At 37.2% G+C, this 27,115-nt stretch overlaps 3 protein-coding genes across 3 annotated transcripts; 1 reads left to right on the top strand and 2 right to left on the bottom strand.

Moving 5' to 3' along the window:
• The first annotated feature begins 503 nt into the window (after positions 1-503).
• LOC109102107 (ligand of Numb protein X 2-like) lies at positions 504-12,464 on the top strand. Its single transcript, XM_042770245.1, is given in 13 exon segments — positions 504-773; positions 1,702-2,255; positions 3,474-3,664; positions 4,478-4,674; positions 7,298-7,672; positions 7,674-7,700; positions 7,867-8,001; positions 9,437-9,438; positions 10,057-10,229; positions 10,328-10,571; position 10,618; positions 10,729-10,886; positions 11,422-12,464. Coding segments are annotated over 12 exon segments (2,034 nt in total). The 5' UTR covers positions 504-773; positions 1,702-1,860; the 3' UTR covers positions 11,558-12,464.
• A 1,363-nt stretch (positions 12,465-13,827) lies between these two features.
• LOC109102105 (cysteine-rich hydrophobic domain-containing protein 2-like) lies at positions 13,828-19,771 on the bottom strand. Its single transcript, XM_019115424.2, has 6 exons — positions 19,563-19,771; positions 18,470-18,524; positions 17,353-17,508; positions 16,864-16,920; positions 16,356-16,415; positions 13,828-15,215 (listed from the first exon to the last, which is right to left on the bottom strand). The coding sequence occupies exons 1-6, from the start codon at positions 19,703-19,705 to the stop codon at positions 15,165-15,167; spliced, it is 522 nt and encodes a 173-aa protein (XP_018970969.1). The 5' UTR covers positions 19,706-19,771; the 3' UTR covers positions 13,828-15,164.
• Positions 19,772-21,016: 1,245 nt separating this feature from the next.
• LOC109102671 (homeobox protein CDX-1) lies at positions 21,017-24,613 on the bottom strand. Its single transcript, XM_042770244.1, has 3 exons — positions 23,982-24,613; positions 21,958-22,103; positions 21,017-21,852 (listed from the first exon to the last, which is right to left on the bottom strand). Exons 1-3 carry the CDS (start codon positions 24,415-24,417, stop codon positions 21,619-21,621), a joined length of 816 nt encoding a protein of 271 aa, XP_042626178.1. The 5' UTR covers positions 24,418-24,613; the 3' UTR covers positions 21,017-21,618.
• Between the last annotated feature and the right edge of the window lie 2,502 nt (positions 24,614-27,115).

The following is a 27,115-nucleotide window of genomic DNA, read 5'->3' as shown; positions in this document are numbered from 1 at the left end:
ATAATACATCTAACAATAGAGTACTATAGGTAGGAAAAAAATGTAATATAACACTAAATATTTTCCAAATAATTTTATTTTATAATATTTATAATATTATATTATATATAATTTTCCCAGTATAAACTGGGTCTTTATACATGAAATATATAGCTGCTTTTTAAATTTTAGGATGGGATCCCTTGATTACGTTTGATAATATTGGGGGTCTGTTGCATCTAAAATTTTGAAAACCCTGAATATATAATATCTGTTAAATATTTTATTTAGTTTTAGAATGATAAATGAATTCTATTTGACTTGCCCCTTATTTAAATGCAGTGGTCATTTTTTTTAGGTAGTGAATAACTGATAATATGTTCTGCTCAACCATGGACAACACACACACACATAACTCACTGTGTAATTGGCCAGAGGTTGAGCTTAGTTCTTAGAATGCCCTGCCTGTACTAGTACCACATCAGCAGTCTACTCTCCCCCTCGTCCCCTGACACACACACACACATACACGCATACAGCACGCTCTCAACCCCTCCTCCTGAGTCGACACAGCCGGACTCTGAACGTTTCTCTCCAGTCTGTTGAGCTCCCCTTTAACTGCATGTCCTTGCATACACACACACACTCACATGCACAAACACACTCTGTCCCTAGTTGAGATGACGGGCTCTGGTTTCAGTCAGGCTGCAGGCGGCCAGCGCAGCTGTTGGGCTTGAGTTTCTTGTTTTCATGCAGTGGCTGCTGGGAGTCTGACTGCACTGCCAGCATCTGAGGTGGGTTGGAATAATGATTGAGATTTACTACCTCACATTCATGGCAGATGGTGTGTTTGTTTTGCACATCCATTGAAATGCTGGTTGTTAATTGTGTCATTGCATTGTGTTATTAATTGTTTGTATTGAATGGTAGTTTTGGTGTAGTGTTATCATTATGTATTTATGGTATTCTAAACAAGAATTTCTGTAGTATCATTATGAGGGTCACTGACATGAGTGCCCACAATAAATAAGAGGAAAAATCTAATAATAAAATAAATGCTCTAAATTTCAAGTTGGTTTTGCATTGTGGTATTGGCCAAAAGTGACCAATTCTTTACACTTTGAATATGTTACTTTTTTAAAGTAAAATATATTCAAGGTTAAAAGTTTTTTTTTTTTTAATTATTAATTAAAGATGATAATAATAATGAATTATTAATTCATATAAACGTTTTTTGAGTTTTTAGGGAGTCCCACCACATGACATCGATAATGTAGTTTATTTAAGGTTACGATACACATTGTTTAGGTTTCATTGTAGATGGATTTAGCAGAGATTATGTGGTTCACAGAGGGAAGTGACCCATTACTGATCAGGCATGAAGTCATTAACAACAAGCTTGTCATTTCTACACTATTCATTTTGAGTCCTTGCTCTCTTTTTTCTGAGCAGCTTCTTTGTTCACCAATAGGTGAGTATTGACTGCTGTCCTCCTGTTATTTCACATAGCTTAACCGGTTTAATGACTTGAACAGAGAAAGTTAGCCAAACTCAGATTGCTGTTGAGGAAGGAAAGTCGTGGAAAGGATACAGCTGCAGCCCTCTTCCTATACTGTTGTGGTTAAGTGGATCCATGTCATTTCCTGTGTCCAGCCAGCATGAGCCCGAAAAAAAGAATGCTTGACGTGAGCTTCAGTTTTCCTTTGTTCTTTTTTCCAACAGAAACTTGGGTGTAGATGAAGCGGCTAGCAGTTCGTTCTCTTTTTGGATTGGAAATATTTGATTGCTTCTCATCTGATGAAGCTGATGTAGAGTTTACAAGCTGAGAAAGTGGCATAAGCTCTCCAGCCCTGAGGACGTCCAACTTAACTTCTTCAGGCCATGACGGAGCCCAAGGAGTTTCCACCAGCGGGTGGCATAACATGGGTGCGGGTGTGTAAGGACTGTGGACAGTGTCATGATGGTCGAGACAGTCACCTGTTTGAATATCAGGATGAGGTGGATGATGAGCTGGTGTGCCACATCTGCCTGCAGCCTCTGTTGCAGCCCATGGATACGCCGTGCGGCCACACGTACTGCTTCCAATGCCTCAGCACCTTCCTGCATGACCAGGACTTCTGTCCTGTCGACCGCCAGAGGCTTCAGCTCCAGAATTGCCGTGCCTCCAGCCTTCTGGTGCGCAACCTGCTGGACAAACTGGCCGTGCTGTGCCCATTCCACAGTGAGTGCCAGCAGAGCATGCAACGCTGCGAGCTGCAGCCCCATCTACACAACAGGTTAGTGCATGCCACAAAGGAAATGTTTACATATTACTAGGGCAACATAGCATAAAGTCAAAGAGATATAGACATAGATAATGCAGATATCATAATCTAGAAATGAAATCAGTCTGTGGATAAACATGCACATGTAGCCATTAAGAGAGCTGCTTAAAAAATTGTGGAATTCCACTTATTCAGGTTTCATGTGAACAGAGAGATTTGAGAGAGCTGAGCAGGATTAAAGAATAGACATAAGTGGACTGTATGACCGAATACTAAAAGAACTGGGTGACTTTCTTTTATATAATGGAGTTAATTAGGAATCACATGAGTGACTACTATAGGATGTGTGCAGATAGTTCAGCTTCGTCACCTATGCCAGAAACACATTGTTGACAAGTCACATTTTTGCCTATTTAGTAACAGTATTTACGCAGTATTAAGAGTTCAACCCCGCTCACAAGAATTCTCTAAATTGTTGATTCACTGAATGCAAAGCCATAGTTTATGATATAGGTGATACAGTATGCAAAAAAGGAAAAAGCCCCTGCGAATAAAACCCATGACTTTGGTGTTATTGCTCTACTGTTTGAGCTATTGGAACACTGCATACAATGACCCTGTGCCTCAGCGTTCATCTCCCTTACATGGGTTTTTTTCCTGTGTTTTATCAGATTCTTATCTTCTATGATGTAAAAGCATGGTCTAAAGGTTGTTTGGCTGATAGTTCACATGGTCAGGAACAGCCCAATGTAAACACAAAGAGCAGCTGTGGGATGGGGAGGGAGGTGTTGACATGGTGAAACCCAGACTAGACCTTATTCTGCTCTTTCTTTCTTTCCTTTTTTTTTCTTTTTTTCTTTTTTACCTGTACCATCTCTATCCCTGCAATGCAGCAGAAAAGCCTGTTTGTGACTTCATCTGCATAGCTCCTCTTGTTTCTGTACAGAGAATTCACTCTCCCTGAGCATGTTCATCTTTAATAGATAAATGCTATGTAGCTTTGCACTGAACTGATTAAGCATTGATTTGTTTTTCACTGCTGTTTTCTGCTGACTCCTAGATATGTCAGATCCAGAGCAGTATGCAGCTTTGGTGCATGTTTAGGATATTTTTAGTTACTGCTGCTGCCATCTGGTAATGAATGTCTTGTAGGTTAATTAACAGCAGACCACTGAGTAATGATGCAGAAGTTCTCTCTGACTCAGTGTGCTCTAATTCTCTCTTTCTCAGATGTCCTGCATTCAGACGACTCAGGGAAGAGGCGGAGAGAAAAAAGAGACCCTCCTGGAACGAGTTAAAGGGAAGCAAATCAGATGGAGATTTAGCTGATGCCAAGTCTACCCCAATCGCACGCACAGGTCAGCTCAGTGGACCCTCAGAACCTGGACTGGTCAATCCGGCCTTTGAAGAGGGTGAAGATGGTATAGCAGCACTTTCCTTTTTTCTAGTAACCTGCCCATCAAATATTATTACAAAACCATATGAACATTAGCTGATCCATGTCTAAGTATTTATGATGTTCCAAATTGAATTAAAACCAGGAATATATACATAATTTTATGTAATATCAGTACCAAAATGGTTATCAGACAATTTTGCTTGCTTGCTTTCTTTTCAGCGAACAAACAGTAACACAATCAAATATAACATTTTTAATTTTATTTAGCATTTTATAACATTTAAAATCACTGATGTTTGCTTTTAGTGTTTTATTTTTAATTTAGGATGATGGTTAAATAATATTGAATTACGTAACGTTTTTGATTTGTGGTAACTCAGGAGGTAAGGTGAGAACAGTGTAGCACAGACAGTGAAAAGCAGAGGAAATAGATTTGCAGCTGTGTTTACTTTGGGGTAAACCAAAAGCGAGGGAATCTTTAATGTGCCCCTTTATCCTGTGAGTAGATAACCAGGATGTGTCTGGATGTTATTAATATTGCATCAAAATAAATTATGGCATTAAAACCAACTATCGTCACTGTCTGAGAACATGTATAAACAGAGAGATTTACATCAACCTTTTTCTGATTAAAGCTCTAAAACACCTGGGGGGAGTCTGGACCTGTCATCTGGATTATTGGAAATGCTGTTAGTCATAAAGTTGCTTGCTTAAATAAATGACTCATTCCGGTGCTGCCACAAACAAACTGCTTGTGTTTTTGCCATATGTTGAACTACTTAGTATTTTTTAAGCATTTGTAAATCAGGTTCCTGATGGTCTTTTGGATTCCCAGACACCCCTCTGAGGTCCAGTCTTGTGGCAGAGGCGACTGTGGTGGAACTGTTTCGAGAGGATCCAGACGAGGATCTGGGATTGCGTATAGTAGGAGGGAAGGACACACCCTTGGGCAACATTGTCATCCAGGAGATTGTGCGTGATTCACTGGCTGCGCGGGATGGCAAGCTAGCTCCTGGAGATCATATTCTAGAGGTGAGTCATATCTCAGCTCACTATGCCATTATGTTTGTTTTAAATTATCAATTGCTATCGATTTGAACCCATTAGATGTTTTCCACCGGTTTTATCTCTGTCTTTCTATCCAGTTCTCATGTTGTCAGTGTACAAACCCCAGCATCATTGTTTACATTGCAGTCACATCCCTGGATAAAGGTCACAAGACCCTGCTTTCCTAAACGTCGGGAAATTTCCACTGTCTAGCACTTTATTGACCATGTAAAATTGTAACAGTTTTCAGTTCATCTGACAAATTCTGTCATAGGTCATGTATCAAAATAGGTTTAGTCATATAGGACTGACACACTTTTCACAAGTTCTAAATGGTCATATTTAGCTGATTTACAGTTGGTTTTTTTGTTACATAATGGAAGATGGGGGGCAGCAGGAGTCATTCACATGTTAAATTTTAAAATTCCGATGTCATTAAGACCAATTTAGACATTAATGGGGCATTCATTAGTTCTTTAGCTAACATTAGCTTCGCTGTTCTTTGTGTACTTTAAGTACAGAGATCAGAATTTTATTACACCGACACTAGTGAGTCTTAGAGTGTGGTCTACAAATGAATTAATTACTTTATCTGTCCTAGTAAAATCGAAGCAACTTGGTCTCAGTCATCAAATCTGTCTACATTGTGTATGCTGTAGTGATGCTTGCGCTCATTTTTTGCCTTTGTCAGTCTTTTGGTCTTCTGACTAAAGACCTTTTCTGCTTCTTCGGCTGTAAAGGTACTGAGTATCTCTTTGTTTAATCTATTAAAGCACAATAATAAGAGTGCTTCATTGTCTAATTTTTGCTCTCCAACATTTAGTGAAACACTGTGGATCACGTAATTTCAACACGACGAAATACATAATTAAAACACTTTGCATAAAAAGCTATTATGTGTACAGTCTTCATCCTAAACACCATTCAGGTGACTCTTCGCAAAAACACAATGTATTTGTTTATTTGTAAAAATATTTAACTTGGCATTAAACTTCATAATTCACCTTTAAAAAGCTCAGTTACACAGTAATGCTTCTCAATTACAATTCAGTTCAGTTAAACAAATTTACTTTCTTGTTCCCACAATCCTGTGCTCTCCTAGGATTTCTGCTTCTAGCTGTCCTGGAATGCAATGCCTTAGTAAAACAAACCAGCATGACTGGCTTCACATTCAAATTCAACCTTGAGTTTTAATGTATGCCTCCAGCTTGTCTTCTCTGAGGTCATAAATATGGAAATCTGAAAGAGGTTAGCCGTCAGCCCTAGGATGATCTGTATCCTGAGCGGAGCTTCTTTGGCTTTTTAGGGAGCTTGTAAAGAGATCTGTGGATGGCTTAGATATCTAATTTCTTGAAATGGGATCTCTCTTTTCCCTCTTCTGGTTCAACACAGCATTGATTAACACAAAGGACTGTTCCAAAAAGATTTTCTCCTTTTTTGGTCCAGAAGCATAAATATCAGCATTATTTTAGTATATTTTAATATGGTGTTCTTTAGAGAAAACAAAACAAACTGGTTGGATCTAAAATAAAGGTTAGACATTAAAGGTGCACTTAGCGATTTTTGCCAAATGATGATGATATTTGTAAGCACCAAAACAAACATGTCCATACCCCAGCAGTACACAACCCTAGCAGCGATGATGGCGGAATCTGCTATGCCTGTCGGCCACAACATATTCAAGCAAAAGCCAACAATTTTGTTGTGTGAAAAAGCAAAATCATCGTAACACTATCAAGAAGAAACAAGGCAACCTTGGCATCCGATTCCCTTCCACTCCTGGAAAGCTGTATATTTACGTGTATATTAACCCTTCTTTTTAATGTTTTGTTCCTTTGAAATTGTCCTCATTTATTTTTTTTACCTACCATCTCTTGCTATCTATAGTCGATCTGCTAATTCATCCTGTGCACTCGCTGAGTGCTTTCTTCTCCTTATCATTACTAGACACGCCCTTACTGCTTATTGGCTGCGAGTGTGTTTTGGGACTCGGTCCGACACTGTGGTCAAAAGCGTTTTTCAAAAATCGCTTAGTGCACCTTTAACCTGAATTCCCACATGAGTTGATATTAAGACAATGTTTAAATTTTGTGAGGCAAGACTGTGTCCAAGTAAGTACAAATATTGACTTTAACATTAAAACACCTCCGAAACATTTGAGAGCACCCATATTTGTGTTGTTTTAGCTTTTAAACATGAAGCTTAATGAACCAAAATGATCCAAATGATCTTTATAGGTGTTGGGTGTAAGTTGGCTTCTTATTTATCTTATTGTAAATGATTCATCCATACATGTTCCAAATGTAAAACTTGCATTTAGATCTGCCTCCACCCAACAATGTTTAAAATCCAAAGGTTAACTCAATCTTCCAGTGAAACTACAGACTTCTCTCTGGTGACTTAAACCCCATTCCTTTCATACAATCAAGCTTGCATTTAGATCTGCCTCCACCCAAACAATAAACGATGGACAGAACCATGTCCCTGTCTTATATTCTTTTTATTTATTTTGTTTATTTGTTTCACTTGACTGTATGACACAATATGAAAGAAAAGATAGTTACTTTCATTGCTTTGTGACTGCAAGCTAACAGTATGATCTTTTCAGGTGAATGACGTCAGTTTGGCATCCATCCCCCACATTCGTGCCATCACTGTGCTCCGGCAGTCATGTTCCCGCGTCAGGCTAACTGTCATGCAGGAGAAGGGCTTCAAGCCCCGGCCTGAACATCTTGCTCAACCCTCAGCTTCTCCCCCATCACAATCACCCAATCCCAACCAGAACCACGGCACCATCATCCAGGTGACCCTAGTAAAGCGTGAGCGCTCGGAGCCACTGGGCATCAAACTTATCCGTAAATCTGAGGAGCCAGGAGTCTTCATCCTGGACCTGCTGCCTGGGGGGCTGGCTGCCAAAGATGGCAAACTGAGGAACAATGATAAAGTGCTGGGGATCAACGGACAGGACCTGAGACATGGCACCCCCAGAGAGTGCAGCTCAGATCATACAGGTACAGACAGACAGAATCACTTCACAGAGAAAAAGGGAAATTTACTGTTACTGTCTCAAATTACTGTTAATACAATCTGTTACTTTTAAACACTATATATATATAGGATTTAAGTTTTTATAGTAAATGTAAGTGATTGTTATGCTCTCTGTTATGTGTGTGGCAGGCATGTGAAATGCGCGTGAACTTCGTAGTGATGAGACTTCCTGATCTCTCTGAAGAGGGTGGTGAGGGTCAGAGCAGAGGGTCCAGGAGGGTCCCAGAACCACAGTACTTCAGACGACGATCCGAATACCTGAAGGTAAAAAGCGTGCTTCACAAGCCCTAAAGCATAATATAGTAGATTTTAAAGGCACAAATAGTCATAGCTGTGGATGCTTACTTAGGTGGTGCAAGTGTAACAATTGCAAACACCCAACACAACCAACCCTCTTACTTCTTGCTTTTATCTACATACATATATATATATAAAATGTATGCACCATTCAAACATTCAAAATACATTTACATTTTCCTTCAAAAAGGCAGTAAAAACAATAATATTGTGAAATACTATTATTTTTACAAACTAAAATTTAAATAAAAATTACAACTGTTTTCGATTTTAATATATTTTAAAATGTGATTTATTCCTGTGTTGGCAAAGTTGATTTTTCGGCATAATTACTCCAGTCTTCATTGTCACATGAGCCTTCAAAAATCATTCTGATATGCTGATTTGCTGCTCAAGAAACATTTCCTATTATTATCAGTGTTGAAAATAGCGGTGCTGCTTACTATTTTTGTGGAAATTTTAATGCCTTTTTTTGGGGATTCTTCATTTAAGGAATTAATAACAAAAATTCTAAAAAAAAAAGAATGTTGAAAAATCAATATTCACAAAACATGACATAACAACATTTAAAAACAATAAAAAATAATAATAAAAAAATATTATATCTGAACAGTAATTTATATATACAACACTGGCCAAAAGTGAAGAAAACCATACAAGAAAGATTCAGCAAATCAGTAAGACAGCATGAATTTGTCTCATACATTTGACATTTTCACAAATCTTCATGGATTGCAATTTATTAGATTAACATGTATTGTAGTGCTTTGCATATTATGAGGTAGTTTATTGTATTTTGAGGTAGTCATGCAATGCCCTTGTCTTGTAAAGGGGATCAAAAGTAAAAGAAAGGTGTTTTGTAGTTACAGTTTGACTCCGTGGCAAAAGCTTGGTTGCATGTTTCATAGGCTGTGCTGCCTGCACGCGAGGTGTCTTTTCACCCAGAGATCAGTCACACCCTGCTTTTGTGACACTTCCTCACCAGCTGAAGGCAGAGGCAGCAAACACAGGCTGGGTAGTGGGAGATGAAAGCAGATGCCCCCTCTCTCACTGGGACTCGTCCCTGATCAAAAGGCTGGGGTGCTGTTCTCTGAGCTGCTGCAGCCACTGTGTTTGTTTGTAGCTGGGGATCAAAGCTGGTGACAGTTAGCTTTCACCTGTGGAGATGGAGCTTGAGCTCATGCTGGGAGGAAGGGCCACCCTGCTGGGTAGGAAGAGGCAGCCCCTCCCCCTCTAGAGGTCTGGAGACTCCAGTAAGACTGGGAGAAGATGGCTGAAGAAGAGCGTCTTGCCACAATCTTTGAATTACGATGGCAGCGTGTCAGAGCCGCTCACATTAACGCATCTCTCTGCTTCGCAGCAGGATCTGGGATGTTTGTTTTTACAAATGTTTTCACCGCAGGAGTCAGTCACATGTCTTAAGCTTTCACTTTTCACCCATCCCCCAAGTATAAACCTTTTCAGAACACTCAATTATCATTAATCATTAAGCACACTTACATGCACAGTTACTATGGATCTGCAGTAAGTTGAGGTACAGTCTTTTAAGTATACATGACACAACTGTAACCATACTTAATCAAATATTTGTTTTTCAAAGCATGCTCACAATGCAAGGGCAGTTGTAGTCTGTTTACTTTGTGTACACCGTTCAAAAGCTTGGAGTCAGTACAATTTATTTTTTAAAGAAAAAAATACTGTTTTACTGTATTTTTGATCAAATGAATACAAATTTGGTGAGCATAAGAGTCATTCATTAAAAAACATTAAAAGATACAAAAAAAAATTGAAAAAAAGTTTTTAAAAGTTATTGTACATGGTAGATATAACCAAGTTATCTGTTAGTCCAACTATGCAAAAAAACTGGACTGGTACAGTGTTTACATGACTGTTTGTGCATATACTTGTACTTAATTCAGCCGCTGGTGAAAGTTGTTGTTACTTACATCCACATTAAAACATTTCTTTTGACTAAATTTGTGTTGTGCAAGTTGTTTAATGTGCGTTATCTGGATTCAGGAGCCCTCCACTTGGGTTCTCCAGTCAAGAGAAGACAGTGAGTCTGAAGAAGGAACCTCGACACTCTCTAGGCATCACCATCGCAGGTGGGAGAGACTGCCGCTGCCGTTTGCCTGTCTACATCACTAGCGTGCAGCCGGTGGGCTGCCTGCACAGAGACGGCACCATCAAAACAGGTTATTCTCCTCAGTCGTGGCTCCATATAAAATGCTCTTCTCTGTGAGCGTCATGTGCAATGCTTGAGTTAACTGATGTCGTGGCTGCTGTTTCCCAGGTGATGTATTGCTGAGTATAAATGGTATGGACCTGACCCATCTGACCTACAATGAGGCGGTGACCATCCTAAAGACTCAGGCTGCTCAAAACACAGTAACGCTGCAAGTCATCCAAACTTTTTCTGAGGAGGAGGAACAGGTTGGAGAATCCAGCACAAGAGAAGACATGGACACACTGGAGGGACCCAAAGAGGATGACATTAACTGGGCTCCTCTCTGGACCCACTGGTTGGGCCTGCCTAGGTACGATTTTTTTCTCACTGGGCATGTTGTGATATTAATTGTTGAGTGCAATATTCAAGTTTGATGTCCTCTTCTATAACTTTTAGGATAGCATATTGCCACGAGGGCTTAAATATGAGCAAAATTTATAATTTGACCATATCTTTTTAATCCCAAGTACATCCACTGGTGTCGTGATATTATGCTGATGAAGACCAACAGTGAAAGTTGGGGCTTCAGTATCGTGGGAGGATATGAGGAGAGTCGTGGCCAGCAGCCCTTCTTCATCAAGACCATAGTGCCTGGAACACCAGCTCACTTTGATGGACGCCTCAAGTGAGTCTTTTGTCCTCTTTAACAGCATTACTGGTTAAAAGTTTGGGGTCAGTAAGACTATTTTGTTGTTGCTTTTAAAAAAACAATTTATCATTTTATTTAGCAAGGATGCAGTATGTTCTTTTGAACTTTCTATTCATCAAAGAATACTGTAAAAAAGTCCACAAAAATATGAAGCAGCACAAATGTTTTCAAATATTTATAATAATAAGAAATCTTCTTGAGCAGCAATTCAGCATATTAGCATAATTTTTGAAGGATTGTGTGACATTGATAATTGGAGTAAGGAAACATTCAACTTTGCCATCACAGGAATAAATTCATTTTAAAATATATTAAAATGGAGTATTTTTTTTTTTTAATTTTAATATTTCACAATACTGGTTTTACGGTATTTTTGATCGAATAAATAGCTTTGGTGAGCAAAAGAGACTTCTTTCAAAAACATCTAACTGACCACAAACTTTTCTTGAGTGCAGCGAGTTTGTCTCTGTAAGATGAAATGCTTTGTTTATTGACTCCTGCTCTCCTGCAGGTGCGGCGATGAGATTGTGGCTGTGAATGGGGTCACTACAGTCGGCATGAATAACTCCTCCTTGATCCCAATGCTGAAACTGCAGAAGAACAAAGTCACATTGACCGTGGTCTCCTGGCCTGGCAGCCTGGTTTGACAAGACTAGCCTGACCTCTATCACTGTTACTAGGTCCACCACCACAAGATGGATTTTAAGTTGATGCACAAGTCTTGTGATTGGAGAAGAGATGTCTTGAACATTATTGTGGCCTCTCCAGAGAACATTGTGAAAAGCTGATGAAGTCTGTTAACAATCATTGACCCAAGATTTAAAAGCAAGCTGAAAGGTTGACATTATTTAATCCACTGTAGGCATTTAGTGTTTCACAAGTGTGCAGTGCACTTTGTTGAGCTGTAATGGTGAAAAAGTGTGAACTGCACTTGAGGGCACTGGACAAGCTTGACTTCCTGTTTAAAAAGAAGTTATATTTATCATGCCACTTGTCTGGGTATATTTTAGTATGGAACTTCTTGTTTCCATATATAACCAGTAATAATCTTGTAGAAGGTTCATGATTGACAACTGTTCAGTAATAAATATGAGTAATTTTTTTGACTACCTGGAGTTAGACCACATCACATTCTCATGTTGATGGCACTTTTTACACGGTTATATGTTCTGAGAAATAGTTACATTTGTGAAAAACTATGTAGTTGCTGTTGGGGTGATAGTATGGACTGTTTTTTAAACCACAGCTTGGCTAGTTTGACACATTTTTTTTAAGAAAGTATCTCTTGGGTGCCTTGGCTATGAATATGTACAAACACACTGATCCACACCTGCCTTAATTGCCTGTATACCAAAAACGCCAATTGTTATCTTTGGCCTTTCATTAACTATAGATTGTTTAATTGGATGCTTTTTTGCCTCTTTTATTTGTAAGTTAAACCCTTTTACTTTTTAATGCATTTTAGTAAATTTCAATGATGTTCGGTCTTTAGACAAGCACAGCAAATGTAAAAGGGTTATGATGACACAATAAAATATTTGTTTTATTTTATTATGTCCTTGTTCTAAGCAGTGGCTGTTTTATGTTCACTCTTCTGATTCGTAGTATAATATATTTGTAATTGATTCTATTAGGTCTTTTCTATAATTGTATTAACTGACAGTTTTTTAAATAATGATTTAGTTTTCATATAAATATACATGTAATCTGCTGAGAATTATGTTACAGTGCATGAGATCAGAATCTCATCTGCCAGACCAACAGTGGATTCAACATTTTAACCCTGTTTGGTTTACACAGTGATGCTTTTCTCTGTTATTCAAGAGAATGCTAAAGCCACGTTTCACTCCCTTTCCAGATCATTCATTAGAGTCCCTGTGGGATTCTCAGGCAATATCTGCAGCTTTGCCCTGTGGAGTATCACACCATCTAAGCAGTTTAAAGGGCGAGCGATGACATGTCATGGACCAGGACTTTCTTAGACATGACTTTAGACCAAATTTTATATTTCATGCACTCACACAGCACAGCATTCTTCATTGTGTCTTAGTCTGCCCCCTAGAGCCCATATAAAGCTCAACATTTTTTTTGCTGTAAGCTGTTACTAGATGAATATTTAAGCAGCTTAAAATACATAAAGCGCAAGTGAAAATGAACAGATTATCACAAATGCAGCTGTTTGTATCATTTACATTTAGTCATTTTTCAGACTTACAATTAGGGAATATATAAAGCGGTTCTTCTTAAAGAGGCAAACAGACACAGAAAGTGCTCGTAATACAAAGTTTCAGGCATTGTTCAAATAAGTACAAGCTAGAAAAGGAAGGAATAAATAAAAAGACTGTATCTGAATCATTCATGCTGAGTTACGTTTATTCTTCACTCCCCTCTTTGCAGCCCTGCTCTACATAATGTAAACCAACTGGTCAGTTCTATCTTTGACAGAAAGTAACTAAGACCACAAGTGAATAAGCCTTATTAAAAAAATTAACTTTCAAAAAAATGTTTGCATAAAAGTCAACTATTCACTTTGCTCTCAAATTATCTGTTTACCCCATAACTTCATTAACTCCATTATTAATAAAGGGAAATTTTTTAAAATTCAAAATTACATAATATATGTAAATACATAGGTAACACTTTACAATAAGGTTCCATTAGTTATTGCTAGTTAATGTATTAACTAACATGAACAATGAGCGATACATTTTTAGTTATTACAGTATTCATCTTTGTTAATGTTAATGAAAATACAGTTGTTCATTGTTAGTTCCTGTTATTTCACAGTACATTAACTAATGTTAACAAGCACTTTTAAATATAATAATTCATAAATGATGAAATTAACATTTTTATTGTTTATGCTTAGTTAAAATTAAAATAAAATAACTGAAGGATACATATAAAGAGAACGCTGTTCAAAAACATCAAAATCAGGAATTTATTGAAGCTTTCCATAGGATTAGGTAGGGACAAACATTTACAGGTACTTTAACAGAACCAGTACTGAGAGCAGATTCCTTTCTCTCCATTAGATTGCTAGGCAAAGAATCATTCCTCTTAAGCACAGTTCCCTCCCAAGACCATCTACAGAGGCACTCAACTAACGCAGTCATGTCTACAGTATGTGGAGCAAAGATGTCATACAGTTATAGAAAATAGATGAGGGGCAGTTTTATCCATTACATATACAATGCTGTGTGTGTAGTTACCTCAGGAGCAGAACCACAGCATCCAGCATCCATGAACACAACTAAAACAAATACTTCAAGGTGATGCTGTACTGAAAGAACACAAAAAAAAAAAAAAAAATACAGGGTACAAATTACGTTCCAACAAAAACTGGAATAGGTCAATTTCACTTGGTGCAAAAATGAATGACACATTACTCTTGGTAACAAATTTTGCTTGATTGGCATATGTTATAATTTTTTAAACACACCACTGACATTGTAAATCAATATCAAATACCTCATGGACAATCAAGTGCAATTTTCAGCCCTAACTCGAGTGGCATTTTGTTCGTACATTTTATGGCTTACTGGGTAAACAGTTCCATATAAACTTTAAAGTTACAGAGACACGGATTATTATATAAACAAACTATGCTACAATAATATCTTGGCGAAAAACTAATAACCATACATAATGTAAACATGGTATACCACACTGTACATGATATTTACAAGTCAGTTTGTTGACTTCCCCGTGTAGTAGACAATCGCAAAAGTGCCAGATCACGGTGCTGACTGTTCCTCTAAGCTAGTTCAAACATCTGCTGCACTAGCTTCAAAAAGCCCCAATGCTAGGAATCACACTCTGAAAACATTAAAACACGACACACTTCTGACTCCTGCACTTACATGTCTGATTTAAAAAAGCTTGTCCTTTAACATAAGGCAAATTCACACCATAAGGTGCCTTGTTCTTAACAATACCATAATATAGTATGTGGGGAGGACTCGATAGCTCTTTGGGGTAAATGCACTTTTAAAACAGCATCAGAGTTTGCTTTCTTCCCATCTCTCATTTCATGTAACAAAACATCTGAGTGCAACACAGGAGCGTTTCTACTACATCAGGAAATGTGCAAAATCTGCTCTAAAGCAAAGTGACAGTGTTGCGAATTCTACTGTACAAGGTACTGGGAGAAGGGGTCTTGTAGAAACCCAGTGAAGACCCTCAATCCGACATATATACAAGGCACTAAGGAGAGGAATGAAGGGCCTTCCACGAGGATCCAGTAGAAGTCCTTTAGTCAGGTCTGAATATAGGATACTTTGGTAAGAACTCTATAAGAATCACCTGTAGACAGAAAAATAGGCAATATTAAGCAAGCACACTCGAGGGTTAAAAATCAGCAGCCTCGTGATTGACAACCTTATGGTCTGACTTTGTAAGAAAATGCAGACTGAATTAAACATTAAGGTGTCAAATTACTCTTTTAGTTACAAATTACAGAATTGCTCGATAAACATGTTTGTTCAGAAATGCTTCAGCTCACGGAGTGCCAAGCTTCTTACTTTTGCTTTTATTAACAGTCAGGTACTCTGATTACGAGTGTTGTCGTTCAATTCTTTTGGTGTCAGTAAGATTTTTTTTATTAATTATTATAGTAAATAAACTAAAAATGTTACAAAAGATTTACATTTCAGCAAATCAGCATATTAGAATAATTTTTTTAAAGATCATGTGACACTGAAGAGTGGAGTATTGATGCTGAAAATTCAGCTTTCCCTTCAGGAATAAATGACATTTTAAAACGTGTTATTTTAACCTGAAATAATATTCCACAGTATTACTGTATTTTATAAATGCCGCCTTTGTGAGCATAAAAGACATCTTTCAAAACATTTTTGAAAGGTACCATAAAATAGGTTGTGCTTCTAGTTGTATTTACCATAAGTTTTAAATTTGATGCCATCACTTTAATGAATATGGTTGTATTTGTGCCACATAAATATCACCGTTTTAAAAGTGTATGTTTTTAATATAATAAAAAAATACAGTATTTTTGATTATAGTCACCCAAACAAATATTCCCTCAGAGCTGATTCAACCAAAAATTGCATCTTGTTTTAATTTTGTAAAATATTTGAATGATTTTATAATTGATTACAATAACAAAACTGTGAATCTGAATCATACAAAAAATGAGAGGCTGAATTTTTTTGACTGACTTATAAGAGACATGTTTTGCAAGTCACAATTTACCTGTGCACAATAAATCTGACAAATTCTCTAATGAGATGATATTTGACAAAAAGTTTTCCAAACGGTCCATTAGATTTTAAATGATTGTTGCACATTTAATTTTGTGCTGCATTTGCAATCATTTAGGTAGCAGCTTAGAGCCCTCAAATAGAAAAGAAAAAATGTACTTCTAATTACCATTTCGAAATTTTCATGAAAAAATAAATAAATAAAAAAAATCTATGAACTTACATATTCCATCATGTTGTTGCTCTCACATTTTCTCTTGCTGAGTTTCCAGCGCAGCCCCAGCTGAAGGCGAGACACGGGAAGAGACAGGTTAGACAAAGCCGCACGGTAGATCTTCAAAATATACTCAAGCACTTCAGATGCTCAGACACACTTTACACACAAGGGTTAGCCGAGGTCAAGCAGTGGCCAGTGCTAAGCGGAGTTTCCTTTAACGTGTCTGCGCCGCTACTGGCTGTCAGTCAAAGCTTCAAGACACAACAAAACGAACGTGGCTTTTTACTGCTGACCTTTCCACAGTCTGGTCAGCCTCTGCACTATATCACTGCATCAGACCAAAATGGCTGCGAGGGCAACAAGCATTTGACAGGGTCAAATGTTAGCAGCCATTTTAATGATCGCTATCCACCACACACCAAGACTTAAACGACTCTCAACATGGCAGCTAAACTGGAGATGATCCGCTGTCCTTATCTTTATGTGTCTGAGATTAATTCTGCAATGAGCTTACCTTGTGATATAATCTGTTGTTTTCCCATTCTAACAATTTCTGAATGGATCTTCGCGTCTGAAACACAAAAACAAAAATGAGCTCATACAAATAAATAATTATTCACAAACAAAAATAGAGACGCACAGATTTTTAAGCTAATCACCCTGTCAAACTCTTCAAACACATGTTTAACAAATGCCAATAAAACTCGCAGGGCATGAAGACTTCAGAGACATTTATGGACCAAAGCTCGTAGTTAAGCACCTTGTAAGCTGCACGTCATGGCTAATAAATTAAAATTTGTAGTTGTAAAATCCCAACCTTTCCACAATTCAACAAGCCATGACATCTGACATACATCAGTTACACACACAGTTAATAAGTGGATGTGGTTTGTTATTTGCCTCCTCACTGACAGGGTTTATTTATTAGATGCTCAAATGAGGCAATAAGTAATTAATATAGATTAATAGGGCAAGGACCGTTCACGTTTGAGGAAGGACTCACTCTCTTGTTGAGACATATGACAGGCCACAGGCTGCAGCCCACTGTACAGCAACAGCACAGGCAGCCGCAGAGCAGCCATTTCACATTGACCGGCAGGTTCTTCTTCAAGCAAGCGTTTACTCGATTGATGCTCGTCTTGAACTCCTCTGGAGCAACCTAGAGCAGATGAGAGAGGAGCAAAACAGGACTGTAAATAAGCCAGTAAATGGTTCTCTGTGCATTCTTAGTAAAAAATAGAAATAAAAATATAATAAAAAGAAAAAAGAAAAATATTTTAATAGAACATAAAAGGTCAAATAAAAACAAAACATTCATTTAAAAAAATACAAGAAAAATAAAAGGAGTTCCATAAAAAGTCACTGGAATTTTTTTTTTTTTTTGAGAAAAGTTTAATGTTTGCAGATGCTCTCTGGAGATCTTGCAATTGCACGCTTTCTAACTTGCCAGCCGAGCTCTGACACTCTCAGGGCAAAGGGAGGACAAAAAGATGAGATAAGCCCGTGGCCTGTGGCTGCACCGTCTAAACAACATGAATGGCTGCTCATTCCTCTCTGGGTATGTACGCCATAAAACCGGGGTCGTAATCTTTTATGACAGGATGCAAAGGTCTCTTTGCAAACAGCAAAAGAACTGGAATAAAGCCCAGCAGGCCTGATCTGCACCCTTCAGTCATCATAATGCTGACCTCATCCATCACGTCACCCTGGGTCACAATACTGGAGCTCTGCTTTATTGCCCCGCACTTCCCTCGGCCTGCTCATCCCCCTGAAGCCTTTTTGTATTTCTGCGTCCGACCCAGGAAGCTTCCTATTCTTGTGGACGGCACAGTGTTTCTTTCATTATTTTGTCACTGGGAGCTGTGTCCTCCCAGCGCTGGGATCCCTGCCTACCGGAGCCCTGGACGGTTTACTTATTGACAGATTCTGTTGCAAAAACGCAGCACACTCGGATTAAAACCATTTTAGAGACGTCATCAAGGGATTCTGTATTAATCAAAAACTCACGCTACGGTGAATAATGATGTAAAGGTGAAGGTCAACAGGGAAAGATATTTTATTCACACTATAAATAACATTTAACATGATTTATTTGATAGATGCGAGTCAGAAATCATTACCTTTCCTGTGAGAACAGAAGGAAACTCTGTGTCAAATTTGTTGCTTAGTCCAAACCTGCAAACACAGATTTTTTATTTATTTTTTATTTTTTTTTAGGTTAATGATTATGGGGGAAAGATACTGAAGGTCATTTCTGCCACATAACAAAAACATAATGCATTTGTAAACAATATTCATGAGATACTTCGATATAATAATGATAAAAAAGTTAAAATTATGACGTCATAATAAATAATACAACTATGAGACACTAAGTCATAGTTATGAGCTAAAACGTTTCAATTATGACATTCTAAGTTGCAATTATAAGATATTATGAGAAATAAATTCAAAACTGAGGCATAAAGTCAACTGACTAATGTGATAATGACTTTTTCATCTCATAATTATGATGTAATGTCACAATTTAGCTTTTTTATCTTATAATTAGTCATGTTTCAGTTAGATGTAAATGGCATTAAAGACTTGACGAGCAACACACAGACACAACGAAGTGAAAGAGTTCAGCTTCTACATTTAACTTGAATTGCCAGGAAATCTGAAGGCTGTATGAGTGTCTTTTTATAATCCACTGCAGTACTAGGTTCTGCTGTCATGTAGAAATATCACATTGTTTACCTCATTAAATAATAAAACATCTCAAACGTAGCTCTACTAGTCTAGGTGGTGACTGAACTTCAGAAATGTGTGCTTAACTGACAGTTACAGGGGTACTTGTACTGTCCCAAGAAAGTATTGCATTAATTAAAATACTATCTCTCGAGTTCACCTCTGCAAACGTACAGTATAGTTACCAAACAACTTAAAATTAAAGAGAAGGTCCTAATGAGTTTGATTGTGGTTACGGGGCAGCCTTTATCCACGGCCAGCAATAAAACCATAAATCTCTGTGCTAACAACAAGGCTTCGGATTAGGAGGGCTGATTCTTCCGCTTAAAATCACTGTCAGCACACAGCTGGAGAAGCTCGGAGTAACGTTGCGTGTGTTTTGATACCACAACTTAGCGACAAAAACGTGCAGTGAGCTTAGCATGGAGGCTACAAACACAGACATGAGCTAACAGTGACATTCATACGCATTCATACGCTTACACGGTGATGTGACCGGCCCCACGCATGACCACAGGGTCGGGACAGTATCTGACGAGGTGTTCTTCACTCACAATTCTCTCATCTTCTTCTTCTAACTCATAAATGGTATCAAAGTCCGCCATGTTGGGCAGTAGGACGCTCATGACGTCTCTGGCACAGCGCCGATGACGTCATCCTGGCACTCCGCACGAATAAATTACAAAAGGGCCCTGAAACTCTTCAATGTATATCGCTTTCAACAGAAAGTGAGGAGCTGTTGATGGCTTATTAATTTCAGGTGCTGAAATTAAGTAGCTATTTGAGCTGCTGAAATGTCTTCTGTTCTTCTATGAGCTTTTATAACGTGCGATTTTGTAGTTTTTTTTAGCAATGAACAATACGCCTACTTAAAATTTAGGCCTAAACTAAATAGACACAATTTTAAAAACATCACAGTGCGTAACATAGGAGCACATTTAGGCTTGTGGCCGAATATGGGTTTGCGATTTTTGACAGGGGCCTCCATTTATAGGCCTTTTTCCAAAAATTTAAAGAAAATATATTTGTCTGATCCCGTTTCTTGGGTGGTAATATTGAATTAGGCTATTGATATTGATATTTTCCCTGGTCAATTGGATGTTAGATACAGTAGGCCTAATAGTTTGTTGTGATATTAAACATAAAACAACAAGCCTCACATAAAAGGGATTTGTGCCTCTAATGCATTAAATTAATAAAGTCATGGGACACCCATAGGATTTATGGAATGTGTTATTTAAAGATAAATGCAAAGCAGAGAAACCAGTTTTCTTGCTGTAATCAAACTGTTGATTTTTTTTGTTTCAATTTAAATTAAAAATAAATAACAATGTTACAACAGAAAAGCACTTTTGTCACACTGATGACCTGCAGTGTTTAGTTGAGTGATGCACTTTGCAAACTGTAAAGAAAAAAATTATTTATACAGATTTCCCTCCCAAAGGCTATTCTGTGAAGAAAATATGAAGGTTCCTGACAGACATTTGTTTATTTGTAAATCATTTTTAAAGATTCAATGACACAGCTGTTCGCACAATTTAGTTTTGAGACATTATTTGTAACTTTTTTTTTTTTTTTTTTTTTTGGAAAATCGTTAACTTAAAAGTAAATGTTGCTTACAATGGTAGGCTACATAATAAGTGACGCCAAAATAAGCCTTTTTTGTTGTTGTTGTTGGTATAATCATCCAATTTCAATTAATAGGCTACTGCATTTGTACAGAAACACTAGACTATAGAACTTAACAAATTTTAAATTGTTCAGCCTTAATTTGAAAAACAAGCCCAAATACAGTGTAGCTAGGCCTATACAGAGTTACGGTGGTTTCACGTTTAAAAGGTAAATTAAAGGTAAATGTCTAAACCAGATGAACATACAATAGGCTATATTTCATTTGTTTAATAGCCTTATTTATCAAGACAGGATAAAAAAAACTATTGCAAAACTTTTTTTATTTAGGCTACATACTGTTGAAATCAAACGTTATACCCGTGTTAGGAATGTGACACCTGCACATCACCCCGTGAAAAAAAAAAAAGTGACCGGCGTGCGCTCTGGACACAAACTGTAGCATAAAACAGCCTGCCATCGCAGGTCACTGGTTTACACAGACAATAAAAGTTTAACAGTCCCGGGGTAAGGATCATTCTACATCCCGAGAAACGCTGTACTTGTAGTTTCATTTTATTTACAAACATTTAGATACACTCACCACATACAGAAAATGATATTTATATCTTAATTGAGCAAACACAAACAAACCATTAAAATATTTAGTCTCTGGATCAGACGATCCAGACGGTTTTTTTTTTTTCTTTTCTTAATTTGAAAAACTATTCTATTAAAACAATATTTGAAGAGCCTCCAGAATTTCGTTGCATTTAAGACGTGATTCTTCTGTGGTAATCCACAACGCGCGCCTTGATGCCTGTCGTGTAATAGTTTGTAATCCGTTTTGTCCACGCGAGCGGTCCGCTTCGGTTCTGTCCTTTCAGCGTGTTGGAGTGCTCAGTTAAAGTTGGATCTTTCAAGTTCGAGTTCACTGAGTGACAGTAACTTGCTGTATGTTCCTCATAGATGGTAAGGCGTTCATTCCTGGGGGTGGGTACAGAGAACCGTGTATGTCTGACGGACTCAGTGACCCCGGTACCGGTAGGGGACTGACAGAACCGGGATCGCTGTGAACTGATCCTCCGCTGCCGTCAGACACACCCAGCTTCTTTTTGATTAATTTCCTTTCCTTAGCTCTGCGGTTCTGAAACCAAATCTTTACCTGTGAAGACAAAGACAAACGGTTATAGAAAGAAACTTCTAATTTTCAACTAGTGAGATAAAACTAATTCTATAAGTAAAAATCTAAACTGAAGTCATTTGTTACCTGTCTTTCTGAAAGCCCGAGGTTTACTGCCAATTCGGATTTTCTTCTGATTGTGATGTAGCGATTAAAATGAAATTCTTTCTCAAGCTCCAACCTCTGATGGTCTGTGTACACCACTCGATATTTCTCCTTCGTTCTCGTTTTGCCTAAGAAATAAGAAATGAACGAATAAGTATGAAAATATGTTGATAAAATGAAGACATTTGTCATAAAACACTGGATAAGAGATTCATTATCAAATAATAACCAATTAACGTCGTGCGTAAAATGTGTAATACTGCTATTAATAATATTTGAAGCAGAGGAAGAACTTGTGCATTGTAGATTATAATTTCTATAAATTATATTTAAATTATTTTTATCATATTGACGTTCTTCTCTTACATGTATGTTGCATTTACAATCATTAGGCCTATATGATCTCTCATTTCAACGTTATAAATTATAACGCCATTTAAATATTCACTCAATTGTATAAACTAAGATTACATTGCTAGATATGCAAATTGAACTTCTGATCTTCTTTGAGGAGATTTTTTGAACAAACTGCAGAACAAAGAGACGCAAAGACATTACCCAAATGCCACTGATGTGTTAAGAGACAATACACGTCTTACAAAGAATTACGAGGAGATAACATCAAAAATCTTTTCCTCAAACCAAGAGCAGGCTGGACTTGTTTGATGGACAGACCAGCTATAGCCTATATAACAATTTTTATGTAGCCTGCGACTAAGAACGCAATTGATTATAGTTTTTTAATTAAGAGTTTACAGTCACTATAGTGAAAGCTCTGACATCTAATAATAAATTTGTTAGTTTTGATTGCTTTTTTGTCCTCATTTGGATAAAAGCATCTGCTAAATGACTAAATGTTATGTAAATGTAAACATGACCCTTTAACTTCACATGTCATTTCCAAAACTTTCAGTTTTTCAGCAGTAGAAATGAAAAAGGCCGTTTACAGTTCGGTCATGTAACTTTGTAAGTGATTCTTTTCTTCGCTGCAGTTGTTTTAACATGCGCCGGAGACAGGAGAACTTTATGTGCTGTGAAATTTGTCACTCTTTGAGGTAATATAACCCTCAAGAACAGAGACAGAGGAAGACGCGCTGCTGCATATCAAAGTGAAAAAGGTGTTGAAAGAAGTCGCCGCCTGAATATGACAGATAACCCTCAAAACCTGAGACAATGTAACAGGAAAAGTAGACCTCACATCTTGTTTACGGGAGTCGCAAATTAGCATCACAAGTGACCCTGGCGCCAATTCCCAACACCTTCATTTTGCCACAACTATTTGTCCCATGCGTAAAGGAACTAATATATTAATATAACTCAGATATTCCGATTTTTTTTTAAACTGCAAAAAATTTTCCGCAAATAATTAAGTTAGTGAGTGTAAAACTATTCCATTTTCTCAGGCCTTACTATTTCGTAATATTTTGTCAGATGTGCCACTAGCCTAACAATGTATATTTATATATTACACGATTTGTCCTTTTGCAAATTATTTGTCTAATATTAAACCAAAATAAGTTTTTGCAAGATTTTGTAGACATGTTTTTCTAATCATGATCTAATCATGATCTAATGTGTGTGGTGTGTGTGTGTGTGTGTGTGTATATATATATATATATATATAACACATATATATATATAAATAAAAAAACTTTTACATTCTAGTAGGCTATAACCTATGTAAATTGGGAGCATGACTTAAATTTGGTAATTTTTTATTCTGCTGCATCGAGAAAATGGATCATAAGCGTGAACTACTGTCATTTTGTACGTTTCGATCACTGATTTCAAGACCTTTAAATTATTGCGCAGTTTGCATGTTTTAAGATTACTTCATAAATATTTAAACGTTTTTCTTTATGCGTATTATGCCATATATTTTAAATTCTCAGCAAGCTTTTATTTATTTATTTTTATTATTATTTATTGAATTAGATTTTATTTTATATGAATTATATAAATATTCAATGAATTAGATTTTATTGAAAGACATTTGTTGGCCTTACCGGTTGATGAGGACTGCACGGTTTTGCTCATCCACTGATAGGAATTGCGTCTTTCTCTCTCAGGTGAAAGCTGGCCCACAGAAATGTTTTCAGGTGGTGGAGGCAGCACCGCTGATCCCGGCCCGTGCATGGCATTATAATCTGAAGAGCAGTAGGAAACTTGTCCCGGGGATGAACTGCTCATAGGTGCAGAAATAGTGTTTGGAGGTCCCAGGCTGTAGGCGCCCCAGTCCTCTCTCGTTGCGCCGTAAGGAGGGCACCATGCTCCCGCTGACTGCGCGTGTGTGTCCATGTTGGGCACATGATGGTATCCTGTAAAATCTGAATACTGTGGTGTGGAGACAAAATTCTGTGGTGGAAGACTGATTCCAGATCTTCGCACGGATCCTTGGTGATACATGCTTCCCTCTTTATCCAAAAGGTATCCAACGTACATGATTCGAAAGAAACCCCTAAGAAAACTTTTTTAAGGCAACATGCCAGCCATACATCAAGCCAAATATCACTCAAAACCAAGGCCTGACTCAATACTATTTATCTCAAGTGTGGTAGTCCAAAATGATCTCCAGGCCACGCGACGTAGTCCTTGACGTGCTTCAATCAAACATGATGTGACTCTGTTGTCAAGGTGGTGGTGGCAAAGGTATAACCAAGCCCTCCTGACGTCAGCCACGACTTCAAAACCTCTCGATTTGCATGCAAATGACCAGCCAATAACACCACCAAGCCCTCAAAGATTCCCCTAGCGCCAGATTTTTGCATCACCTCAGACTTACATGCACCTAAAATCACTTCTTCAATGTTCATCAGTATTCAATAAGCTTAGTTATAGACTCTAGATGACTTAAGGAGTCAACATATTAAGTTCAAAACAATCTTCTCTCTTTTAAAAAGACAATTTAAAAGGAGCTTTGTCAGATCTGTCTCAGTTTGACTTCAAAAAAGTCCTTTAAAGAAAAAAAAAATTCAAACAAGCAAATAACTTGTATAACTTAACTAATAACTTATTATATTTATATTATATATGTTTTTTTTTTTAATACAAATCATTTATTTGATTATAAATGTTTTTATTTTGTTAATATAAATTAGGCTGTATATTATATTGGAATTTTATTTAATTACACAAGCGAAAACAACAACAGCAATGGCTTTTTTTTAGTATATATTTTATCGTAAAAATAAGTGTTGATCATAAAAGTGAAATGAGCTGTGACGTGCTTATAGGCAGGCAGCGTCATTCGGCGATTAAGGGTCGCTTGAAGTTTTACTGCTCTCTTCTCTCTAATGGAGCTCAACCTGTGGATATGGGAACGTCACATCTGCATAGTACCCATGCCACTTTCTCGCCTTCAGAGTCCATGCGTAGGCTATTTGTTAAAGGATACTATTGTAAAAGAGGTGCAAAGCGGGAGAAGGTTGTCTTGAAGTAAAGGGCGAACTTTTTACATTCCGTATCCCTCACACCATAACACTCTCGGGTCACACTTCACAGCTAATTCCGGTTTATGGAAATGTGAGGTATCACCTACAGTACCCATGCGACGACAATGTGTCGTGCGTGTCGCCATGTAGTCGAAATATTTAACGAGTTGTTAATTCTTTTTACTGCGAGGTTTCTGGAGTATTTTAATCATTAACATATGCAGACAGTAGCCTGTTCAGGCTTGACTCTCTTGTCCCAGATGTTAGGGCAGAAAGGACAGTACATTTCATCTGAAAATATATGTGTTTGGACTTTATTTACTATAAATGACTAAATTTATAGATTTATAAATTAATTCATTTTACATTCGTTTACTATACAAAGCATTATATATATATATAATATATATATATATATATATATCTATATATATATATATATATATATATATATATGAAATATTAAAAAATATGTTTTTATATACTGCTGTTTTCCAAAACTGGTGATTTGAGCTTTTTTTATTTAATTTAAAGTCTTTTGCTCTCATAAATGCATTTTTTTAAAAATACAATTACTTTGTAAAGCTTTTCCAATAATACACTGGCATAAAATGCATGTATATTAATTTTACAATTGTTAATAATGTTTTAAATGATTTTAACTCATCAATTTAGGGACATTCACACATTTTCAATCATTTTCAAGAAGGCAATGCATAAACCCATGTCTCATCTTTATAAAGTGATATACTGTAACAGATTACTAAATTCATTTTAGTTTACTGTTTGTTCACTAAACTTTTGAAAAACAAACATCTGATCATGATTTCCATCATAGATCATCACATGTCTGTATGATACAGTGAACTATGAAAAAGTAGGACAGTTTTTGGCAGATTTGTGATGATGCACAGATAAAACCTTTATGCAATCTGTTGTTTTTATGCTACAACCCTCATAACATAAATATGTCAAAACGATATTTAATGTGATTTCTGTGTGATAATGATTAACCTTTGAACATAGCAAGGAACTGCATCTCCCTTAAACTGTCCTACAGTACAGCGAGACTGATCATCAAATCAGTGCTTCAAAGTTTATAACAAATGTGTTTGCTACAGTTTCAATACTGCAACATCATATTTATAGTTTTCTTCTATAAAAACTGATAAAAACAATAAAGATGATGATATGAAATTAAATCTATACCCCTACTGGAAAAATCATGTTATATCAGCTTGAGCTGTTTTTTTTAGAAGTCTGAGGTGGTCTACTGGCTTATAGCCTGGTCAAAGTCTACTAGGTTGATCTCAACCCCACCAGAGTCCAGCTTATCCATGTTCCAGCTTGGACCAGTTAGTGACCTCATGTCTGTGCTAGTGTATAGCTATAATCAAGCTATTTGGAAATATGCAGGCTTTAACTGTTGTATGACATGATTCATGTTAGCTTGCCTTGAATGATCCATCAGAACAGGTTCACATGGTGACAGATATCATTTATAAAAGCGTGTAAGTCCATGCTATCAATTAGATGCAAGCAAGAACACATTCCGTGAGCACACACGTTGCAGATGCAGGGGTACACAATAAAGAAAGCGACAGGTTGGTTTGGAGACTCAAAGCGCAGCGCAGCGACGCCCTCTGCTGGTCAATCAGCTGCAAGAGCGACTTAAAACCTAGCGAATTAAAACGTAGTTTAAGACACAT

The sequence above is a fragment of the Cyprinus carpio genome, chromosome A14, assembly GCF_018340385.1.
Source record: "Cyprinus carpio isolate SPL01 chromosome A14, ASM1834038v1, whole genome shotgun sequence".
Lineage (NCBI taxonomy): Eukaryota > Metazoa > Chordata > Actinopteri > Cypriniformes > Cyprinidae > Cyprinus > Cyprinus carpio.
This window is presented reverse-complemented; position numbering and strand designations above follow the sequence as displayed.